General features: G+C 34.9%; 2 protein-coding genes across 2 annotated transcripts; both read left to right on the top strand.

The window, feature by feature from the left end:
• Nucleotides 1–2,940: 2,940 nt before the first annotated feature.
• LOC112097032 lies at nucleotides 2,941–5,000 on the top strand. Its single transcript, XM_024181292.1, has 2 exons — nucleotides 2,941–4,017; nucleotides 4,209–5,000. Exons 1-2 carry the CDS (start codon nucleotides 2,941–2,943, stop codon nucleotides 4,998–5,000), a joined length of 1,869 nt encoding a protein of 622 aa, XP_024037060.1.
• A 541-nt stretch (nucleotides 5,001–5,541) lies between these two features.
• Nucleotides 5,542–18,998, top strand: LOC18036960 (probable LRR receptor-like serine/threonine-protein kinase At3g47570). The gene is made up of 10 exons (XM_024181291.1): nucleotides 5,542–5,784; nucleotides 5,851–6,709; nucleotides 6,801–7,029; nucleotides 10,788–10,845; nucleotides 10,948–11,052; nucleotides 11,628–11,637; nucleotides 11,759–11,885; nucleotides 15,878–17,589; nucleotides 17,662–18,531; nucleotides 18,622–18,998. Exons 1-10 carry the CDS (start codon nucleotides 5,542–5,544, stop codon nucleotides 18,996–18,998), a joined length of 4,590 nt encoding a protein of 1,529 aa, XP_024037059.1.
• Nucleotides 18,999–22,972: the final 3,974 nt, after the last annotated feature.

Raw genomic sequence — 22,972 nt, 5'->3', positions numbered from 1 at the left:
TGGCAACTTGTAAATTGGTTTTGTGAATTTATTGTTTTGTTGAATAACCATCACTTGTTTTGGATGTCTAGGTTTTCTCGAATTAACTTATTTTTTGTGTCTATAACAAGCAATTAAATTGAGTAAAATTTCTTAAATTGCAGAAAAAATTAGAGATTATGAATATGGAAAAAAGAAAAAAAAAACTAGATGAACAAATGATTGACATGTATCTATTGAAGTTTTGAAGCTATGGCTTTTTATTCCCCCCAAATTATTAGCTATCAAACAAGTGTTAGTTTTTTCTTGAAACTTGGATGTCTTATATTTTAAGTACTACGGATGGACAAAACTAAACCAGTTCTCGAGAAAAATCAATTTAGTTTGATTTTTTGTTTTAGTTCGGTATCTATAGTTAAAAACACTGATGATTATTAATTCGAAATCGAACTAAATATTTTTCGGTTCGATTCTTTCTTCAAAATTTTAGAAACCGAATTAAAAAAAAAAAACTATGGTATTTTTATAAATTTCCAAATAAAGTCACATGGAATTATATTATAGGACATTATAAATAAGCTCATAGTCTTATAATACTCTTTAATATATATATATAACGAAAAAAATCAAACGTAATTTCTAAATCCAAATTTCAAATTCACATTTCACACCGCCGACAACCAAAGAGCTTTTGCCTGAATTATTCAATCTAGTTAGAGAGTTGAAATCTACAAACGAGATTCTAGTATTTTGCATTTTCTTTTCACTGATTCACGTACTCGTAGGAAAGCTTTTATCGGATCAATTAGAATAAAGCTTTTTCCTGATTTAATAATGAATATAAAACAAATAGATAAATAAAAACGAATGTTTTTATTGGTCATGAAATTTTTTCTTTAATTTTTTTTTATAAAGTTACTTTAAGGTTTGATGAGAAGGAAGAGGATAGGGTTATTTAAGGAATTAAATGAGTGTTATTAGTAAATAGGGAAATTTTAGTTCTTTAATTAATGAATGAATTCAAAATAGGGGTTTTATGATATTATTAGAGGGAGCTAATAACTCCATTGATATCCAGATATAAATTAATTTATTTCTTATTTCAAATGGCGATTTAAATAAATTATTTTTTTAACAATTTTTTACACCCACCTTATTTCATAGTTTATATTTATATTTCTAATTTTGATTAAAAATAATTTTTTTTTGAGAAAATTATGGGAGTTTAAAGTTGTGGAGATATAGGCATTCAAATAAGAAAAAGCAACCTAGGGTTTCTCATGGTTATGCGCTCTGACAAAGTCGCTCAACCGCCACTGGCGGGAGACCGCTCCACTACGAAGGCAAAGTTTAGGGCCCAAGGGGTGGATGGAGATAACCCTACTCCCTTGTCTTTCCATGACATGCTAATGGATACACTGGGGCATTCAGAGAATGTAAGTCTTGGTCGGCAGGATGATTGGGAGTTGGAGGAGGAAGATGTGACTTTCAGGGAGGAAGAACCTATGCCATACATAGCTTTTTCTAGCCGAATTCGTGATCGTCTAGTGGAACCCTGGGAACACTCCGTGGTGGTCAAGACATTAGGGCGCAACTTGGGGTACCGTGCTCTAAGTTTCCGGTTGAACAAAGTTTGGAGCTCCACCACAGGTTTTGATATAATCGACATAGCCAACGACTATTTCCTAATCCATTTCAACGATGCAAAGGACGTTGAATTTGCTCTTACGAAGGGACCATGGGCAGTTATGGGTCAATATTTGTTAGTGCAGAAATGGACTCCAGATTTTGATTTGGTCAACAATAAAATTGATCGCATAGTGGCTTGGATCCGTTTATCTGAGATGAATATCCACTTCTACCATAAACATGTCATTCGGCGTCTAGGGCAAATTATTGGCCCAGTTGTTAAAACTGATTCCAACACACTTACGGCGCAGAGGGGTAAATTTGCTCGTCTTACGGTTGAGTTGGATCTTCAGAAGCCTCTTGTATCACAGTTTAACCTTGAAGGTCGAATTCAGAAGGTGGAATACGAAAACTTGCCAACAATCTGTTTTGGGTGCGGTAAATTTGGCCATTACAGGGAAGCATGTCCTGACAGTGCAGATATTACTCACATGGCTAAGGATGATCAGCATTCTTTAACGGAGGCTGACAAGCACGACATTGTGTTGACTGAAGATTTGGACTGCCAGAAGCCAAAGTTTGGGTCATGGATGGTAGTAGCCCGTCAACCGCGCCCTTTCAAAGTCACAGACAAAGACACACCCAAAGCCATGGACAAGAATCGGAACAGGTCTGGAATTTTGCAGTCCCATTTCATTGCGTTGGCTGATTTGACGAACGAGGACATGCATCCTCAGGCTTATGATAAATATGCTATTTCTCAACGGGAACCTACAATATTTAATCCGGAAAACACCCAAACCCTTGGCCCAAAATCTTGAACTATGAAAAAGAAACCCACCAATCCTCCAATTTGGAAACTCCCTACTTGTAAAGCCACTAATCCCATCCATCCCAGCCAACCCACGACTGAAAACCTTGATCCAAACATTCAAATCTTCTCCAAATATTCCAACCCCAGCAGTCAGTCCCCAACCGTGCATGGCATGCATGTGAATCGTGACACTTTCCCCACGCTCGTACCTCACATTGAACCTAATGGCCATTCCACTCCCATGCATGGCATGCATGGCCCCAAACAGCCCAATTCCAAATCTCCAGCTCCCGTTCCAACAACCCTCAACCCTCTCCATCACAAGGTAGTCTCTTTCCCCAAGGTGGCTTTGGCCCCGCAAGCTATAGCTCAGCACCCTTCGCAGCCTGTTGGTGATCCTTCTCTTGCTGATGAACCACCTGACAAAGGCACTTTTTGTGACTTCAACAGTTAGGAAACTTCTGCTGAATTTGAGGAACCCCCAGTTACAAGCCGCAGCAGATCACCTTTAGCTGCCAATGACTGCTCAGTTGGAGCTGAGAATGGAATGGAGGTTGAGGTTTTTGAGTCCTCGCAGTAAAACTCCTTTCCTCCTCTTTCTATTATTTACTATGTTTATCACACCTATGTTTTGGAGTACACAAGGTGCAGCATCACCGTCCTTTCGACGTTCTTTTTTGGCGTTGGTTCGGAATTACAGGCTTCCCTTGGTTGTGTTGATGGAGCCTCGGATTAGTGGCAATAAGGCTGATAATTTTATTAAGAGAAGTGGCTTCGACAGATCATTTCGGGTGGAAGCAGAGGGTTTTTCTGGGGGCATTTGGATCCTTTGGAGAGACCTTTTTCAGGTTGAGATTGTTGCCAGCCACTCTCAATTCGTCCATATTAAGTTATCCAATAACAATACCGCTCCCTCTTGGTTGACAGCCATCTATGCTAGTCCCAACCCTCAACGCAGGAAGTTCCTCTGGAGTGAGCTCAATAATTTAGCTCAAACGGTGCATGGCCCTTGGATGTTGGGTGGGGATTTTAACACTATTCTTTATGATTCGGAGAAGAAAGGTGGCTCTCCTACAGGCTCGGGTGCTTATCATTTTTTCCAGTCTTGGTTCCAGCTTAACTGCATGCATGATCTTCAGTTTCATGGGCCTCGTTTTACTTGGTCTCGTGGAAGTCTCTTCAAGCGCCTTGATCGCGTTATTTGCAATAGCGAGTGGGCTAGGATTTTTTCTGATTCAACTATTCTTCATCTCCCGAAATTAAGCTCTGACCACAGACCCATACTGGTGAGGAGTAACGGGCTGTCTTCGAAGAATTTGCATTCTCGCCCTTTTAGGTTTCAAGCAGCTTGGCTCACCAATGAGGGCTTCCAGGATTTCGTGGCTGAATCTTGGGACCAGAATCTCCACCATTTAGATGCTGCTGATCAGTTTCGTTCAAAGGTTATAGTCTGGAATAAGCAAAGCTTTGGTAATATTTTTAGGCGGAAAAACCGTTTATTGGCTTGGTTGGGAGGTATTCAGCGGGCTTTGGCGAGTTATTTTTCTAAGGGTCTTTCGCGCTTTGAGGAAAAACTAAAAGCTGATCTTGAAGAGGTTTTTACTCAAGAAGAAATTATTTGGCACCAAAAGTCTCGGAAGGATTGGCTGCTTCTCGGGACCATAATACCTCTTATTATCACCACAAAACACTCACTCGAAGGAGACAAAACAATATAACAGCTATCCAAAACAATGAAGGGGTTTGGCTTTATGATCAAAATGAGATAAAAGCACATGCTATTCAGTTTTATTCGTCTTTGTACTCATGCGATTCCCTGGACTTCCGGCATTACCCTCATCCAAATTGCTTTCCCATTATTGAGGAGGATTTGCTGCAGTCTTTAAATAAGGGTGTGGAGGATGCTGAAGTTCAAAAAACTATTTTCGAAATGCACCCGCTAAAAGCCCCGGGTCCCGATGGTTTTCATGCCATTTTTTATCAGACACAGAGGAACACTGTTGGCTCTTCTCTTTGTCGCTTGGTGAAAGAAGTTTTTCAGAACAAACACCTTCCTGGGGGGCTGAACTCAACGTTACTTGCTCTCATTCCCAAGTCAGAAAGCCCGTCTTCTTTTAAGATGTACCGCCCGATTTCCCTTTGTAATGTCGCGTACAAGACAATCACAAAGGTTATTGCAAACCGTCTTCAGTCTATTCTCCCTCATCTGGTTGGCCCCCATCAGATTAGTTTTGTCTCTGGCCGCCACATTACGGAAAACATTGTGATTGCCCAGGGGGTTGTGCACTCTATACGCAGAAAGACGGGCGCTACTGGTTTCCTGGCCATCAAAGTTGATTTAGAGAAAGCGTATGATCGCCTCAGTTGGGAATTCATCAGTGACACTTTGCGCGAAGCTCGGATTCCTTCCGATCTTATTCAAGTGATCATGGCTTGCATTACTTCAACGACCATGAGGGTTTTGTGGAATGGAGAGGCTACTGAGGAATTTTCCCCTTCGAGAGGAATCCGTCAGGGATGCCCCTTATCTCCCTATCTTTTTGTCCTTTGTATTAAACGTCAGTCATGGAATTCATAACGCCATTACTGCTGGGAAGTGGCATCCGATAATGTTATCTCGCAATGGTATACCTCTATCCCATCTTTTTTTCGCTGATGACCTTTTCTTGTTCGCAGAGGCTACTGTCGAGCAAGCTCAAGTGATTTCGGCGGTGTTAGCTAATTTTTGTACTTGCTCGGATGCCAAAATAAATGCAAATAAAACTCTGCTATTTTTTTTCAAGAACATGGGTGATACAGACATTTCTAGAATTTCGGGTTTCCTCGGCTTCTTGGTTACATCCGATCTTGGCAAATATCTTGGGGTTCCACTCCATCACTCAAGAGTCTCTTCCAGCATGTTTCAAAATATTGTAGACAAGGTAGAGAAAAGGCTGTCGGGCTAGAATGCGTCCCACCTGTCTCTGGCTGGCCGTATCACTCTCGCTCAGTCAGTTCTCCAAGCTATTCCCATTTATGTTATGCAAACTATGTCCCTCCCCAGTGGTGTCCGTGAGAGGATTGATAGAGCTTGTAGGAGGTTCATTTGAAGTGGCTCATCTCCTTAGCAGAAGCTCAGCATGGTTAGTTGGCGTAATGTGTGTAAGCCTAAAGCTTTTGGCGGCCTTGGCTTTAAATCGTTGGCCATGATGAATCGAGCTCTTCACATGAAACTAGCCTGGGGCATACTCTCTTCTCCCAACAGTTTATGGGTCCAGGTCGTCTCTACAAAATATCGAGTGGATCGCCACAATTTGCCTCAGGTGCTTGCTACCTGCTATGGCTCTCACTTGTGGAAATCTCTTGGTCATGTTTGGAGCGAGGTTCTTGCGAGTAGGCGCTGGAGTTTGGGTGATGGAAAATTTGTTAGTTTTTGGTGGGATCTTTAGGCTACCAGTAATGCTCCCTTAATTGCGTACGCAACAAACACAGTTCCTCTGGATATTTTGGATTGCAAGGTGGCTGATTTCATGGACATCAATGGGAGTTGGTATTGGTCACGTTTCGAGCAATATCTTCCAAGCAACATAATTCTCAAAATCGCTGCTCTTCACCTCCCATCACATGCGAAGGGCATGGATACCATCTTTTGGGCTCACTCGAAGCATGGCCAGTTTACCACCAGCTCTGCCTATTTGGCTCTCTCCGTTCATAATCCAACTGCTGCAGATAGAGCTTGGCGGCTGATATGGCATTGGAAAGGCCCTCAGAGCGTGCGAGTTTTCTTGTGGCAAATGTTCCACGCTAGTTTGAAAACAAAAGCTGAACTGGTCAGGCGTCACTTATCCATCTCATCTCCGTGTGACCGGTGTGGAGCTGTGTGTGAAGATGTTATTCATGCCCTTCGTGACTGCCCTTTGGTCAAACAGTTCTGGCTCAATATTATTCTTACAAGTAAAAGGCACGATTTTTTAAACTCTCGGCTTCACCATTGGCTCCGGTTGAACTTGGGTGACGCGAGTATGGTGGGGAATGTGTCCAACTGGGCAATTTTCTTTGGTGTTGCTTTATGGCGGATTTGGTTTTGGAGAAATCAGTTTCTCTTTCACCAAAGGTTAATGGTGCCGTCAGTTTTGTTGGTGAATGTTCATACACGAGCTGAGGAGATTCACAAGCTTCATAATCATCCGTTGATCACAAAGAACACAAGGGTTCAAAAGTGGATTTCTTGGCATCCCCCCGCATGGCCCTGGTGTACTTTGAACACGGATGGGGCTCACAGGATTCATGGCACTTCTACCGTAGGAGGTCTGATTCGGGATCACCTAGGTCGTTGGTTAATCGGATTTGGGATGATGATTGGCTCTTGCATGGAATTTTGACTTCTGAAAATTGAAAGTTGAAACGAACAGCCTGTGTGCTACTCAGTTGGTGGCTAGACCTTCGGTAACATCTAATGAATATGCTCCCTTAATCTATGCCATTAAGGATTACCTTAATTTGGACTGGCAAGTTTCCCTCTCGCATATCTATAGAGAAGCTAATTTTGTTGCAGATCATATGGCGAACCTCGCTTTTTCTCTCCCTCTTGGCCTTATTGTGTACCCTACGCCTCCTCTGGGGGTTAGGTCTTTTTTATCTCATGACTCATACGGGGTCTCGTATCCCCGCTCAGTTGTTCTTTAGCTCTTTTTAGAGCCCCAGTTTATCAAAAAAAAAGTTGTGGAGATATAAAGCATTTAATAAGGAGAAAATAATTTTAGATTTTAAGATTTCTTAAATTGCTGTGAACCCCTTCACTTTATAAGCTGTTTTATTACACGAATGCACTTAAATCAAATTATAGATATAGATAAATTACACCCACCTCTAAATATTAGAATAGAAAATGAAAATATATTCAAAGACAATTTAGAAATTTTAAAAAAGATAAAATAAGTAGTATTGAAAATATTTTTAAAGTGCACATGACCCCAACCTAATATGAGTAGATATTAAAAATAAAAATAATAAAGAGTCCTAACAAAATAATTATAGTCGCTCAATCATTATCCTCATATAGATTAATTCACCGATGTGTACTTACAACGAATTAGAACCATATAAGGCACAATAACATATTATATGCTCATAATGGATAAATTCCTTCTTAAAATATAGTATCAATTTCTCTATAATTGATGGTTATTGCAAAAGTATTCATACGGCATAGGAGAAATAACTTCTTATAAAATCACCGAATCTTGCTGGTCAAACATTGTTCGTGAGTAAGTTCCGAGCAATCGTCACTATTTGTTGATGTTATAAAATTGGTAGAAAATGAAGCATATGGCTTGGATTCTTGCACAGTACCGGTGCTTCAAATAAGTATGCTTTTAGTACTTATTACTATAAACAAAGCCGAGATAATGAAATTGAGACTTTTTGATATTTTATAATTTTCTACATTGAATTGTAAACAACTTAATAAGAATTAGAAGAGTGGTGAAGAATTAGAAACAAATGAGGTTCTATATATACAAATGAAAATTGAGAAATGAGCTATAATGGTCTTTGTGATATCGATGATTCTATGAATGAGCATTGAATAAATCATGTTGCATTTATTTTTATTAATTAATGACTTCAATATCTTGTTGCGTTAGTATGTATGGTAATTCAAACATAAAACTAATGAATTTTGTCATTTTAGAATTATTTTTTATTTAATTTATATCTGAGATTTTTCTCTTTAGTTAACTCTATTCCAATTACTATCGTAAATTAATATTATTATTTTGTGAAATATTATTCAGATTTAAATGAATTTGTTAATCTTTAGGCACAGCATGGAAGCATGAAAATATGGCATCACATAAAAATAGGGATGGCAATGGGGAGGGGAGGGGAGGGGACCGATCTCCCCGTACCCATCCCCGATATTTTGCATATGTCCCCGTCCCGTCCCCGTCCCCGTCAGAATTACTTGAGAGAATCCCCATCCCCTCCCCAAATAATAACAGGGGATCCCCGAGGGTCTCCGATCCCGAAATAACTAATACATTTTTTTTTTCAATTTTGAGTTAATCATATTAAAATAAAAAATTCAAATAAAAGTAAAGTTCGAAATATATCTTACATTAATATCTATTACAAAAGTCACATACATTAAATTAGTAAGTAACGCAACATGCAAAGAATACAAACTTCTTTTACAAACTATCATGAACAAATTAATAGTTTAATACAAAATTGTTATAAATAAAATCGAATTTAGATTCAAAATTAACTTTTTCAATGATGGCGTGGACACTTTATAAATGTGGACTATTCCCTTTACAACACAATAGTTAAATTGGAGCAAATCAAAAGCAAATATTAGATTAGATTAGATATTAAAATTGTGATTCGCTGTAGGCAATTATAACATCTAAAAATAAATAAATAAAATAGATTTAAGTTTAAAATATTTAAAGAATATTAAAATTAAAAAAATATTTGGCTAATAAAATCTACTCGGTCTTTTTAATGTCCTAAATAAAAATTTAAGACTTTAATTTGTTAATTAGGCCTAAAAGTTTAATAATATAAATATTTTGATATTTTTTATTTTTACCAATATTTATAATTTTATAATTTAAATTTTTTTATTTATTTACTAGTAATTTTAAAAAATTAAAAATTAAAATGGGAAAATGGGTAAGGGATGGGGATTCCACCTCATCCCCGTCCCCTCCCCGAATAAGAAATTGGGTATGAAATTATCCCCATACCCTCCCCGAATGGGGAAAATCCCCGAGGGTACCCGTCCCCGTGAAGATTTTTGCCATCCCTACATAAAAATGACACAGACAATGAAATGAAAATAGTAATATTAAAATAGTATAGTAAAAAAATCAACGCGGCACTCTAATCAACAAAAAAAGGTTGTAGTGACAGTACTTGCACTTGCATCAAATTCAAACACCAAATCGTGCTCCACCGCAGCTTCTCCTCTCAGTCTCAGACTCACTTCCTTAGCGCCTTTATTAAAACCAAATATTATTGTATTTTGGGATATTATTATTTTACTACTAAAGTTTTACTGACATATCATGTCAATATCAAGGTTTGCCAAAAAGTACATTTTACTATCAAAATTTTGCGCCGTTATCAATTCACTACCATTTCGTTAACAACGTTAAAAATTTGCTGATGTCATAAGGGCATCATAGACATTTCCAGCTGTAAGAGTAAAATTGTCTGTTAATTTAATAGATAAATTATCATTTTACTACTGAATTTTTAAGGAAATTATCATTTTACTACCGAATTTTTAGGAGAATTATCATTTTACTACCAAACTCTTGGGGGGTAAAATAGACTTTTAACTCAATTTCTATTAAACATTAACTTTTTCTTAACGGAATAATAGTGAATTGATAATGGTACAAAACTTTGGTAGTAAAATGTACTTTTCGGCAAACCTTGATACTGACATGACATGTCAGTAAAACTTTGGTAGTAAAATCATAATTTCCCTTGTATTTCTAAGATAGATAAAAACCTCTCAAATATCACTCCTTTAAGAAAATACTCACCACCGCCGCTGCGGAGCAGTTCTTGGAGAGCAATTTTATGAGATTCAAAAGAGCAAGCAATGGAGAAGGCAGGTATGCGGTGGCCAGCTTCAGACTGCTGTCGTCACTAAAAAAGTTTCCTTGATCACTTCTTCCTCCTTTTCTTCAGGTATTCTTTTTTTTTTTCTTTCTTTTTAGTGCTTCATCTGCTATCTTGTTCATTTCCAATTTTCCAATTCTATTTTTAAAAAATTTAATTTTCGAGTTTTCAGGTTGTTTTGGTTTCAGCTGTTCATATTGCAGACAAAGAGTACGTATACTTATAGTAGACTTTTTTTAATTTTTCGTTTTTGTTTGCACTGTAAAAACTTACTATTGTAATTATTATTGGAGTTAAAATGTGCGAAAGATGGTAATCTTGCCGCCAGAAATCAGTGTAAATTAAGAAATTTTGATGGCTAACTATTGAGTGCCTGATGTGTAAACCTTGTAAATTGTTTGGTGCTATTCACGTAAGGGCAGTTTTTATTTGAAACCCCAATTGCAGCCTGTTATGTGGACTTATTGAGGAAAGAAGCACGAAATATTGGATCATGTTTTTGACACTTACTTTTATATATAATATTGATTAATCAACCATTAATCAAATTATGAGTACCTTAAAGAATAAACATGCATACAAGTAGCATTTTGCTTTTGCCTCATGAGTGGAATGAATAGTTTGAACCCCTTGTATTTTACTTGCTGATGACTACTGGTCCCCCTCGCTTGTTCGAATTTTTGTTTTGTTATCATATTAATTTTTCCAATCGAACCAATTTGAAAGATAAGTATCTTTCTCTGTGTAGGTCTTTTGAAACCCTTCAGAAGGAACTTGAACTCTATGATTGTGTCCTTTATGAGATGGTAACTAGCATAGCGAGTTTATAAAAAAGAAGACATTTCGTGGATAGGAAGAAGCTCAAAGATTCATGGGGATTTGGCATTCTAGGTTGCATTCCGTGGCAGATGGCACGAATTCTTATGCTTGATTTCCGATTCGACTGTCTTGAATACCAGGCTGGGAACTGGTACCATGCAGATCTTGATTGTGAGGCCTTGAAGTTACTTCAGGTTACTTGTCTTTTTCTTTTATTATCTGTCTCCCTCTCTCCCTTAATACCACTTTAAAATATAACATGCACATAAAAAATTAAGAGGGGAGGTTTAGAATCCAACCTTCAGTCATTAAAGTATTTTACTGTTGATTTTAATATTTCTAAAACCTCTGTAATCATTAGTGATGGTGTAACATAATTTTTTATTTTGATTACAGGCTCCGGGGATCAAAATTATTTTAACATTACTCTTTTATTTCATATTTCCATCAAAGATGAAGGGATGAGAAATTGCCACAGCTGCTGTTAGCTGGCAAAACGCGGCAGTCTTGAAAATGTTGGACCATATGCTGGAAACATATTGAACAGCCACGTGTTCAACATCTTTTGAAGTTTATACTCCATGCACTTCCTGGTGTTGACGAAGCCTATAATTTTATTGTTATTTTTATCTAGACCATAAAGGACCATGTATGTTTCTTGAGACTTGATGCATTCCTGTACTTTCTTCTCTTCCAAACTTGGCATTTTGCTCAGTTTGTCAATGACAGCTGATTCTTACGTCTAATACTATTTTTTCCTTCCTTTCAGCTTGAGAAAGGTGAGAGCTTATTTTCATATGCAAGGGACATGACTCTCAAATCAACTAACACTATGGTGCAACCTTCGATTACAAAAGACTTAGTTATGGGCTTCATGTGTGCTTCCAATGCCCTTTGTAGGTCTTCTCATAATTGGAAGTATCAGTGCTGATGTAAGAATTCAGCCATCAGAATATCCAGAACTGGATGCATTATCTATGCTCGATGCCGCAATGAAAGTCTTCCTGGCAAAGCGACTGGCATTTAAGTAAGTATTAAATAAGTTATTTTGGTTTATATATCTTGTTGTTTATCAGCTTTGATGTTTGATAACTAATGTTTCGTGTTATATGATTTGCCAGTCTCTTGTATGTTGGAGTTCAATTATTTTGGTTTATATATTAATTGTTGTTTACCCGCTTTGGTGTTTGATAACTGATGTCTCGTGTTATATGATTTAGCAGTCTCTTGTGTATTGGAGTTAAATTCACTTGGTTGTACAGGTCAGGTAATTGTGGTTTTTTGGTTAATATATAGTTTATGGCGACCAACAGATCAAAATAAAAAGTGTGTGGAAGATCGGAGTACTCGTATTAGATATTTTTCTCTTAGAACTGAATGATCGCAAATTTTAGCACGCTTAAAATCATTTTCATCTGTGGCAAAGATAAGGTTATATTTTTAAGCTAATTGTTTTAAGGTTATGTTTATGATTGGGTGGACAGTAAATGTTAGCTGCATAGTAAAAGTACCTGTTTTTACGAAATACCTTATTTGTGGTGCTTTCAAAGTGAAGTTGAAGCATGGCAGTTCCAAACATACCCTTAAGTCCTTTGGCTTGCCTGCATCCATTTCCTACTGAATAAAAAAAACCAAGAAACAAATTTCATCAATAGGATCCTTCTCAGTAGTACATAAACAAAATATAACTGCTATATTGGATACTGAAAAATCTTCATGAATAAAAGCTAGCTGAAGCAAAGTTTTACTATGAAAATAAGTTGAACCTAATGCTTTGACTCTCCCTGTTAATTAAAAAACAGAAAATGTTGTTCGTTAGGAAACTAAAAAAAAGTAAAAAAGAGAAGTAACTGATGAAATTATATGTTGTAATTTGTATATTTGTATTTGTACAGTCCTAAAATTGATAAATTTTCTTAGAAAAACAAAATAGTTAAATGTATGTAGGTCTTCAAGAACCGAAATACCAAACCAGACTAATCCAAATATCGGTTCTGGTTTCCTTCTTAATTTATTTCGGTTCTTATTGGTTCTTAAAATTTTTGTACCGAACCAAACCTAAAATCCTAATACCAAATGGATGCTCGAAACTATTCAGTACCATTTTGCATTAAAAATACAAAGAGAGTGAGATAAAAAAAAAAAAAAGGAAAAAGGACATATACACTTCCAAGGTTTGAGAAAATAGTCACCAATACTCTTAAGTTTTCAAAAAGGGATATCAAGATCTCTTTTTAACCATTATACCTTTTGCCTTTACTCTCCAAAAAAAATGACTTAAAATTTTGTATAAATACAAATATTATATAAATAGTATAATTTATGCAATAGCCTAACAATATTAAATATTTTGGTTAATTTGAATATGTAAATTATTATATTATTTTTATTTATTATAGGATTTTAAATAAATATTTGTATTAAATACATTTTAAAAGTAAAAAAAATTTCACACACTAATAATGATAAAATTATTATTTCACATAATGTTCAAAATATTTTAAATTTTAATAACATTTATTTTAATATTATGAAACTATTTATTATAAAATTTATTTTAATATAATAAAATGAATCTAATAGATTGCAAAATTTTAAAATATTTTTAAAATACTGATTTTTTTTAAATATAAATATTATTAGATTTATTTTAATGTTACATTTCTATTTACTATAAAACATTAGAGTTACTCTTAATTTTTTTGGGGATAATAAAGGTAAATGATATTATGGTTAAAAGAGAGTTTTAGTGTTCTTTTTTAGAAATTTGGAGGTGTAGATGTCCTTTCCCCCCAAAAAAAAATATTATTTGAGATTGTGTGCTTAATTTTCATGTTGATTAGATATTTATCAAAAAAAGAAACTTTTGGTTTCTTCTTTATAAGAATAAATAAAAGTAGTAAAGAAAATACCATTATCTAATGTGATCAGCAAGTTGACACTATATAGGTCGCAAGTAAGCCTGGGCATGGCGGCTTATACATATCACTATATCAGTATGACGTGTCTCGCGCACACTGTTTTTGCTCCATGATTAAGATTTTTATATTTTTTCCCCAAAAAGTCGATTTTCCGATAAATATACTTACAAATTTTGCAGGCAAGATATTGGATACGCATTTTGCTAGCTTTTAGTGAAGTCAGATTCAATGTGCTATGGTTAATTAAAATGTGATTTGATTGCTAACTTCTTTAATTTCTATTTAGATTTCTAATCTTTTTTTGATGTCTGAGGAACTGTTGGGTGAATTGTAGAACTAAGCCTGTTAAGAATTTTTGTTGTACTCATGTATAATAATGGCACTGATTATCTTGCCAATTTTGAGTTTGCGTTATTAGCAGGTTCTTAGCTCAGGATGTTAAGAGATTTTCTAATTACAATTTTGATGTGGTTCGCTATTTAGTTTGGGAAAATATTATCTCAAAGCAAATTGCTTCCTTTCGTTATTAGAAATTCTCAATAATTCTTCCCTTGGATTGATCTGTATATCTTTCTTTAAATCTTAAGATGCAGGATTCGAATTTTTCCAATAACTATAAGAGTTTGTCTTATAAATTTCATTCGTACCATCCAAATTTGCCTTTTGTTTTTTTTTTTTGTTTTTAAAAAGAAAAGAATATTGATACACACTAACACATATAACACAATATTAGTAAGGCTCCGTTTGGTACAACTTTTTAAATAAAGCTTATAACAGTAGAGCTTATATCAGTAGAGCTTTTGAACAAAAAGTCATTGGGTGTTTGGTTGTCAATAAAAAAAGTACTTTTAAACCATTAAAATGTGTGATATTTTTTATATTATATATTTTTTAAAAAAGCTCTCTAACCTCTACTCCCAAAAGTTTAAAATTTGGGCTTTTGCTAGTAGAGGTAAATTAGCTTATTTAAACTAAAAAAACTCTACTAAAAAAATAACCAAACACCATAAAAATTTTTAAAAAGTGCTTATACGATTAAATAAGCCCTTATGGCTCTTAAATAAACCATTCCAAACAGACATTAAGAAAAAAAAACGCACCCGAGCACCCAAGTTCTGCCTTACACAATATTATTGTGCCACTTTTTTAGATTTTCCTTGCATTCTAATAATATAAATAGATGAAAATTATATTAAACATGATCACTATATAATCACTTTAAACAGTTCACAAAACACACCCAACGTTAGTGCGCCATCCAAAACATGGAAATTTTCGAATTTCACTCGAAAATTAATTTTTGGGAAACTTCTTCAGAATTGTCCAAAGATTGAAATCACAGTTGATTTCGGCAGAAGATGTTCGATGGCAGATGAAAATTAAAAGCTGCCTTAGCTAACGCATGAGCATGCGAGTTGCAGGCTCTTAGGATGAACTGAATTTTAAACCAGCCACCGTCCTTAATTTCTCAATACTGGCAAGTGATTACGAGTCTCTAAGTTCAAAATTTTTATAACTACATTATTTTTATATAGAGTACCACTGTATAAAAATTTTACCATATATACACGCTCCGACAAAGATTAGAATTATAAATATATTTATTGGAAAATGTAACTTTTTGGTTAAAGCTCTAGGACGAACGACAAGTGGGAAAATTAATTAATATTGGTTACCTTATCATCAAAGTAACTGAAAATGGTTATACGTGTGTATGCCAACCATGTGCAATCGACTTGCCTGTGTTGTCAAAATAGAAGAAGAAGAAATATAGACACTTCATATAATGAGCCAAGCTTAAAAAAACAAATACACTCAAATAACCCAAAAAAAAGGCCAAAATTCAAAGTCTATGGACTATGATCCCGATACAGCGATAGTGCTTGCTTCCACTTGCTCTCATAATTGAGCTACGCAATTATGTTATCCACTTGCCGCATGGCCATCTGAAGTAGAACCGCTTTTTTTGACTAACAACAGTCCACAAGGCCGTCCAGGCATATATGTATATATAAATAATACTGCCTATATGTATATATACACGCTTCCGTTCTTTTCTTGATTTATCTATTATAAAAATGTCCTGGTTAATTTTCAGTCTTCAGGCTCTTGCATTCTGCTTTAGCTTGCATGAATTCCTTGGAGCAAGCGCTTTTTCAGTTAGCGGTAACGAGACAGACAGAGCAGCTTTGCTTGAATTCAAGTCCAAGATCACTAATGACGCTCTTGGTGTTCTAGGCTCGTGGAATGATTCCATCCACTTTTGTGAGTGGTATGGCGTTACATGTAGTCCTAGGCACCAGAGAGTCACAATCTTGGACTTGCAGAACCTTAAACTTGCTGGCACTTTGCCACCTCACATTGGAAATTTGAGCTTCCTTCAAAAACTAGATCTCAGAAACAATAGCTTCACCAATGAGATTCCCCCACAGATTGGCCACTTACGCAGGTTGCAAATACTATACTTGCAAATTAATTCATTTGATGGAGAAATTCCTGCCAGTATATCCAATTGCTCAAACCTTCTTGTTGTCAGTCTAGCTCTTAATCATCTGGCGGGCAAAATTCCTTCAGAATTTGGCTCCTTGTCAAAGCTTCAATTCCTCTCTACAACTGCGAACAATCTGACAGGAAACATACCTTCTTCTTTGGGAAATTTGTCGTCCCTTCGTGGTCTTTCTTTGTCCCGTAATGGATTTTATGGGAGCATTCCGGATACTTTTGGCGGGTTGAAGAATCTTGTGAACCTGTCGCTTGTTGTAAATAACTTGTCTGGTACTATTCCTCCCTTAATCTTCAATATCTCTTCCATCCAAACTTTTGATGTGGGATCAAACTATATTGAAGGGGAAATGCCCTTGGACTTGGGTACCACTCTCCCAAATATCCGAATATTCAGCATTACAGGAAACCAATTTACAGGTTCTATACCGCCTTCTATACCCAATGCTACCAACTTGGAATTATTTCAAGTATCGGAGAATAATCTAACAGGGAAAGTGCCTCATCTGGAACGGCTACAAAGGCTTTCTTGGTTCATAATTGTAACAAACAACCTTGGGAGTGGAGGACGCGATGATGATTTAAGCTTCTTATGCTCTTTGACGAATGCAACCAATTTAGAGCGTTTGTATGTAAATAACAACAACTTCGGAGGGTTACTACCTGGATGCATTAGCAACTACTCTACCACTCTTCAATATTTGCTCGTGGACAACAATAAAATATTTGGAAGGATCCCATCTGGGATTGGGAAGTATGTCAACTTGCAAAGACTGGACATGTGGAACAACCAATTATCAGGTACCATCCCCACTGCTATAGGAAAGCTTCAAAATTTAGGGCTATTGTACTTGCATGGAAACAAGTTATCAGGAAATATTCCACATTCTTTTGGAAATTTGAAAATGTTAATCCAGTTATATTTGAGTGACAACTTGCTTCAAGGTAGCATCCCCTCAAGCCTAGGCCAGTGTGAGAGCTTGACAACAATTAATCTTTCTTACAATAATCTTAGTGGCAACATACCAGCCCAATTCATTGGTCGTTCATCCATATCAGTTTTCATTGGCTTGTCTAACAACCAATTGACAGGTTCCCTTCCGACAGAAGTTGGAAATTTGAAAAATCTAGAAATACTAGATGTTTCTGGGAACATACTGGTAGGGGAGATCCCTAGAAGTGTCGGTGGATGTATAAGACTGGAAATATTGGATATGCATGGAAACTTCTTCCAAGGTCATATTCCTTCATCCTTGAGCTCTTTAAGAGGTCTTAAAGCTTTGGATTTGTCACAAAACAATCTTTCAGGTGAAATTCCTGAATTTTTGGCGGGATTTGAATTTTTACAAGATTTAAATATATCTTACAATAACCTTGAAGGCATGGTACCAACAAAAGGAGTCTTTAAGAATGCAAGTGCTATTTCTCTTTTGGGAAACAACAAGCTTTGCGGTGGTCTATCTAAATTTCAGCTGCCAAATTGTGGTGTTAAAAAATCTAAACATCGAAGATTGACCGTTGCAATGAAGCTAGTAATTGTTATTGTTTCTGGGCTTATAGGATTGGCTTTGGCTCTCTCTTTTCTGTTTCTTAATTTGGTAAAGAAGAGAAAAGCGAAAAATAATCCCAGCAATTCAATGAATTCACTCCTAAACCTATCATACCAAAATTTGTACAATGCTACTAGTGGGTTCTCCTCAGCAAATTTGATTGGTGAAGGCGGTTTTGGTTCTGTTTATAAAGGAATTCTCGATGAGGGTAAAACAATTGTTGCAGTGAAGGTGTTTCATCTTCTTCATCATGGAGCTTTCAAGAGTTTCATAGCTGAGTGCAATGCATTGAGGAACATCAGGCATCGAAATCTTGTCAAAGTTCTCACTGCATGTTCAGGAGTGGATTATCAAGGAAATGACTTTAAGGCCCTTGTATATGAGCTCATGCCTAATGGAAGTTTAGACGATTGGTTACATCCAATGACTAAAGACGTTGAAGCATATGGGGCGGCGCCAAGGAATCTAAACTTGCATCAGAGATTAAACATTGCCATTGATGTAGCCTGTGCATTGAAATATTTGCACTATGATTGTCAACCTCAAACAGCTCATTGTGATCTCAAACCCAGCAATGTTCTTCTTGATGCTGACTTGACTGCACATTTAGGTGACTTCGGCTTAGCAAGATTCCTTCCATCCACTCATAAGCAAACGAGCACTATTGGTATCAAAGGATCTATTGGCTATATTGCTCCAGGTATTAGCTTTTATATTTATCTTTTTTGACACGTAAATTTTTATGATACTTAATATAAATTGATTGAATTGATTGTTTGGATGGCATCAGAGTATGGCTTTGGGAGTGAAGTGTCAGCATATGGAGATGTTTACAGCTATGGGATACTACTGTTAGAAATGGTGACAAGTAAAAGACCCACAAATGATATGTTTGAGGGAGACTTGAATCTTCATAGCTTTGCGAAAACAGCCTTGCCTGATCATGTGATAGATATTGTGGATGCAGTAATTCTAAACGATGTCGAAGAATTGACTGCTACTAACCAAAATCAAAGACAAGCAAGAATCAACAGCAGAACTGAATGTCTCAAATCTATGGTTGGAATTGGAGTTGCATGTTCAATGGAGTTGCCACAAGATCGAATGAACATAACAAATGTTGTCCATGAATTGCAATCAGTCAAGAAAATTCTTCTTGGACATTGAACTATATATGTTCAATAGGCAAAGAGGTAATTTGATAGTTCTTTGTCTAGTCATATGGAACAAATTCAATTGTACATTTTGGCTTTTGTAATAAAGAAGGTTTGGTGATCACACTGAACAATGCCGAAAAATCGTGGTGGTGAGAATATTTCGTGGATTTTTTTTTAAATAATATTAACTGTGTTCAAGGGGCATGTGAAGAGACTAGCATCATCGCCACTATAACCACTCCCAAATGAAAGCAAAAGCTTTATAATATTTTAAGAGAAAGAAAAACATTAGCACATCAACTTTATCAATACTTTATAATTTATGCTGCGATAAAAAGGAAAAGAAAAGAACAAATTATGTCTGCCGTTTCCAAAAGAAGCAATAACAAAATCCAATTCATGAAAGCATCGGATATATTACCGGATGATATGGATCTTTCCGACATGGTTGGTGCTCATTATTCTGAGGAAATCATTACCATAAAAGTTGTTTTGCGATCACCGTCAAATAAAAGTAATGGTACGTCTATCAATAACCACGAATGTATTGCTTGTCTTAATCTGCAGATTTCTAACATTGCATTATTATTATATCACGATTTAAACATTGATCAAATAGCAAATACACTTGTCTTGCTGAAACTTCTTTTGTTTGCAAAAATTTTTCCAGATTCCGCGAAGGCGACCAGAGGTGTTTGTGCAATCCTTTAACTTAATAATTGGATTTGTTCCCTATTTTCTATGCCAAAAAGAGAAGCATTTCCCCCCCCTCTGTATCTATTGGTTGTTGATTCATTGGAATTGAGTATTGCACTAATACATTGGAGGAAATAATAGACAGAAACTTTATTTTTGAAATTGAGATTGTAAATTTAATTCCCTACTTAAATCTTTGGACATGTTTTATTATTTGCCTTCGTTTTTGATTGCTGAGTATGTACATGTCCAATATTGTAATTTGAAATAATTTACTCCTAATCCAAAACAAAGTAAATGTATAAATTAAATTTTAGTCTGCATTCCATGCTTCTATTACACTGTAAGTAAATAACATACTCTCACTCTACACTCCCAATCTTAAGATTCTTATTCCTTATGATTCTTATTCCAATTCAAAAAGTAAACGTTACTTTAGTATGTTCTCAATCTGATCGATTTTTTAGTTATCAAGTTACTAAAAGGTCAAATGAAAAATAGTAAGCACCAAATATTAGATATCATGATGCATGATATTTTATTTTATATTTATATAAACATATAATATAAAAATAATTCATAACCTGCTGATCCACGTGATCCACTCCTAGTATAAGACATATTCCATTGACTTTGCACTAGTGAAACTTCACAGCAGTTTGAAAAAAGTCTCATTAATTATAAACTCCAGTTATTAATTAGCACTTGCTGTGTGATGCACGCCAAGGATGGTAAAATAGCTCAACTTGGCTCGACCAACTCGTTAGAGGGCTGGGCCTAAGATTTAACATATTAGGAGTAATGATGTTCGACTCTTAGTTTATCTCAATAATTTTATGTGTAGTAGCACAGCTGCCGCCACAAGCGCCACCTATCTTCAATTCTTCATAACCATCAATTCATCGCGTTTGCATTTAAGATTTTTCACGATATTAAAAAAAGAAAATTATTCTTTATTACCAAATTCCTTCGTAAATTAACTTTTTTTTTTCCCATTTGAGCTGCAATTACCCAACCAGTTAAAGGCCATCACAATTTGTAATTTCTAGCTTTGGAACAAGTTACAGGTTTACGTTTTAGAAAATTAATCAACATAATTAGCGCATAACAATAATCATTATTGACAAACAAAAGTATGGATGATAGAATCGTTTTTTGGGCTTTAAAGAGACCCACAACAAATAAAGTAAATTTTGAATAATTTTTTAGGAATAAAGTGAGTAATAGGGTGAGTAATAGAGAAAAATAATTTTCAAATTCTTAATGGGATATAATAGGGTTTGGTTTTGTACTTCCCACTCCACCCTCAACCTCATTCTTATATATATAAATATTTTTTAACTTTTATTCTATAATTTTGTTTTATCAATTACAATATTAGTTAATAAATTTTCTTTTTATTTTTACCTAATATAAATAGACTATAACTAAAAAATATCCTACAATATAGTTCTTATTCAACCAAAAAATATTGTTATTATATTTTTTTTCTCTCTTAAGGTGTTGCTCTTTTAAAATATTTTTCAGTTTTGATATTATTTTAAGATATTGTTTCAAAGTTTTAGAGTTCCTTTTAAATAATTTAAATAATTTATAATATGGTGATAGTTTTATTTTTTAATTTATTGAAATCATGTATTCATATTTACCGTAAAATAAATAAATGGGAAATGGGTGGGAATGGAGAAATAATTCCTACATGAGAATTTCTCTTCTCTTATTTGTGATATGTGTCACTCTCTTTTGGTTAGCTTATATCTTCAGCAATATTGGCAAATAAAAAGCTTTCCAATTCCATCTATCAATATTCAAGCGTAGATTTTCCTTTGTTCAAACAAAGAAATTCATTTTTCCATGAGCAAATCAAGTATGAGAGAGAAAAGAAAAAAAAGAAATTAAAAGTAATAATTAATTTTTAATAAAGGAAATTATTGAAACAAGTTGATTAATTAAAAAGCGGAGATTAATGAGATAACGTAGGGGGTCAAATATCGCTTCTCACTGTCTTTAAGTCAAGTACAATTGAGCTCAATCAAGCCCACTAATAAAAACTCAAACTGTAAATAGAAAAATTGAAGAGAAAAAAAAGGGAGCTCCATCTTCCTCGATCGGCTAGGAGAGATTCAATAGAGAGTATAGCTAAATTGTTTTTTGTTTTGTTTTTATCATTCAAGAAACAAAGGTGTTAAAAAAATGTGGAGATGCTTAAGCTATGAATTTTTATGATATTTGGACACTCTATTTCTTGTATAAAATCAAAATTATTGTGTTTGATCTTTAAGATAAATTTGGACATTTTGAATCTTTATGTTATTGTATGATTTCGTGGTATTATATGTTGGGAAATTATTATTAATACTTAAAACCATGTAGATTAATGAAATGTGTACAATTTTTATGATGGTCACTCACTCTAAAAATTAGTCACTAACTCCTAAAATTATTTAAGATTATGTACTTTGATCGATGAGGATTTTTTATATTTGGTGAAGCTAGGCATCTTGAGGGTGACATATAACTTTTTTCCATCTAAAAATCACTTATATTCTATTTTTAATAAATTTACAAATTAGGCTCTGCGATTCTACAAAATTTACATCAATGTTGCAAGATGGAAAAAATGTTTAGGCCGAATAAACCTTCTCAAAAGATTGTGGAACTTTTTAGGTTTACCCTTCTATATGTCTTGTATATCACATCCAAAATTAGGACCCTAATTCCCTATATATATTAATCGATGTGTGAAAGGTCTTCGATGTTGAATTCTGAATTTCAGGATTTACAAGTCTTAGAACAAAATTCATTTGAAATAGATTTTGAATGAATTTGACTTTGAAAATTTTACTACTTTTATATTTATGTGACCATTTAAGCCCTATAAAATTCATGATTTTTGAGTTAGTTTTTTATTTAATAAAAATTAGAGATTGAAAGCTGGTCAGTAACTTTCTGATACTTTAAAAAAGGGACATCAAGATGTATAAGGTTATAGGAAATAGTTCCTTAAAAAGAATGGAGCCTATAATTTTATATATATGTGAGGATATTGACAGGAATTCAATTTCGATGTTAGATTAAGGTGGTTAATTTACAAGGTTAAGCTTATTATTGTAACCGTCGAGAGGTAAGTAAACTAGATTTCTAAATGAATCACAATAAGAATAAGTAAATGTTTGATATGTTAGAAAGCCTATTTTGATATGTATGGATTTGAATTTATCTAATTTTGCTCATGCATTTATTTGATGTCGACGGACTCACCGCCTAGCATTCAGCATGCTAGCAGGC

Source organism: Citrus clementina, unplaced genomic scaffold, assembly GCF_000493195.1.
Source record: "Citrus clementina cultivar Clemenules unplaced genomic scaffold, Citrus_clementina_v1.0 scaffold_7, whole genome shotgun sequence".
In the NCBI taxonomy this organism is placed as follows: Eukaryota; Viridiplantae; Streptophyta; class Magnoliopsida; order Sapindales; family Rutaceae; genus Citrus; species Citrus x clementina.
This window is presented reverse-complemented; position numbering and strand designations above follow the sequence as displayed.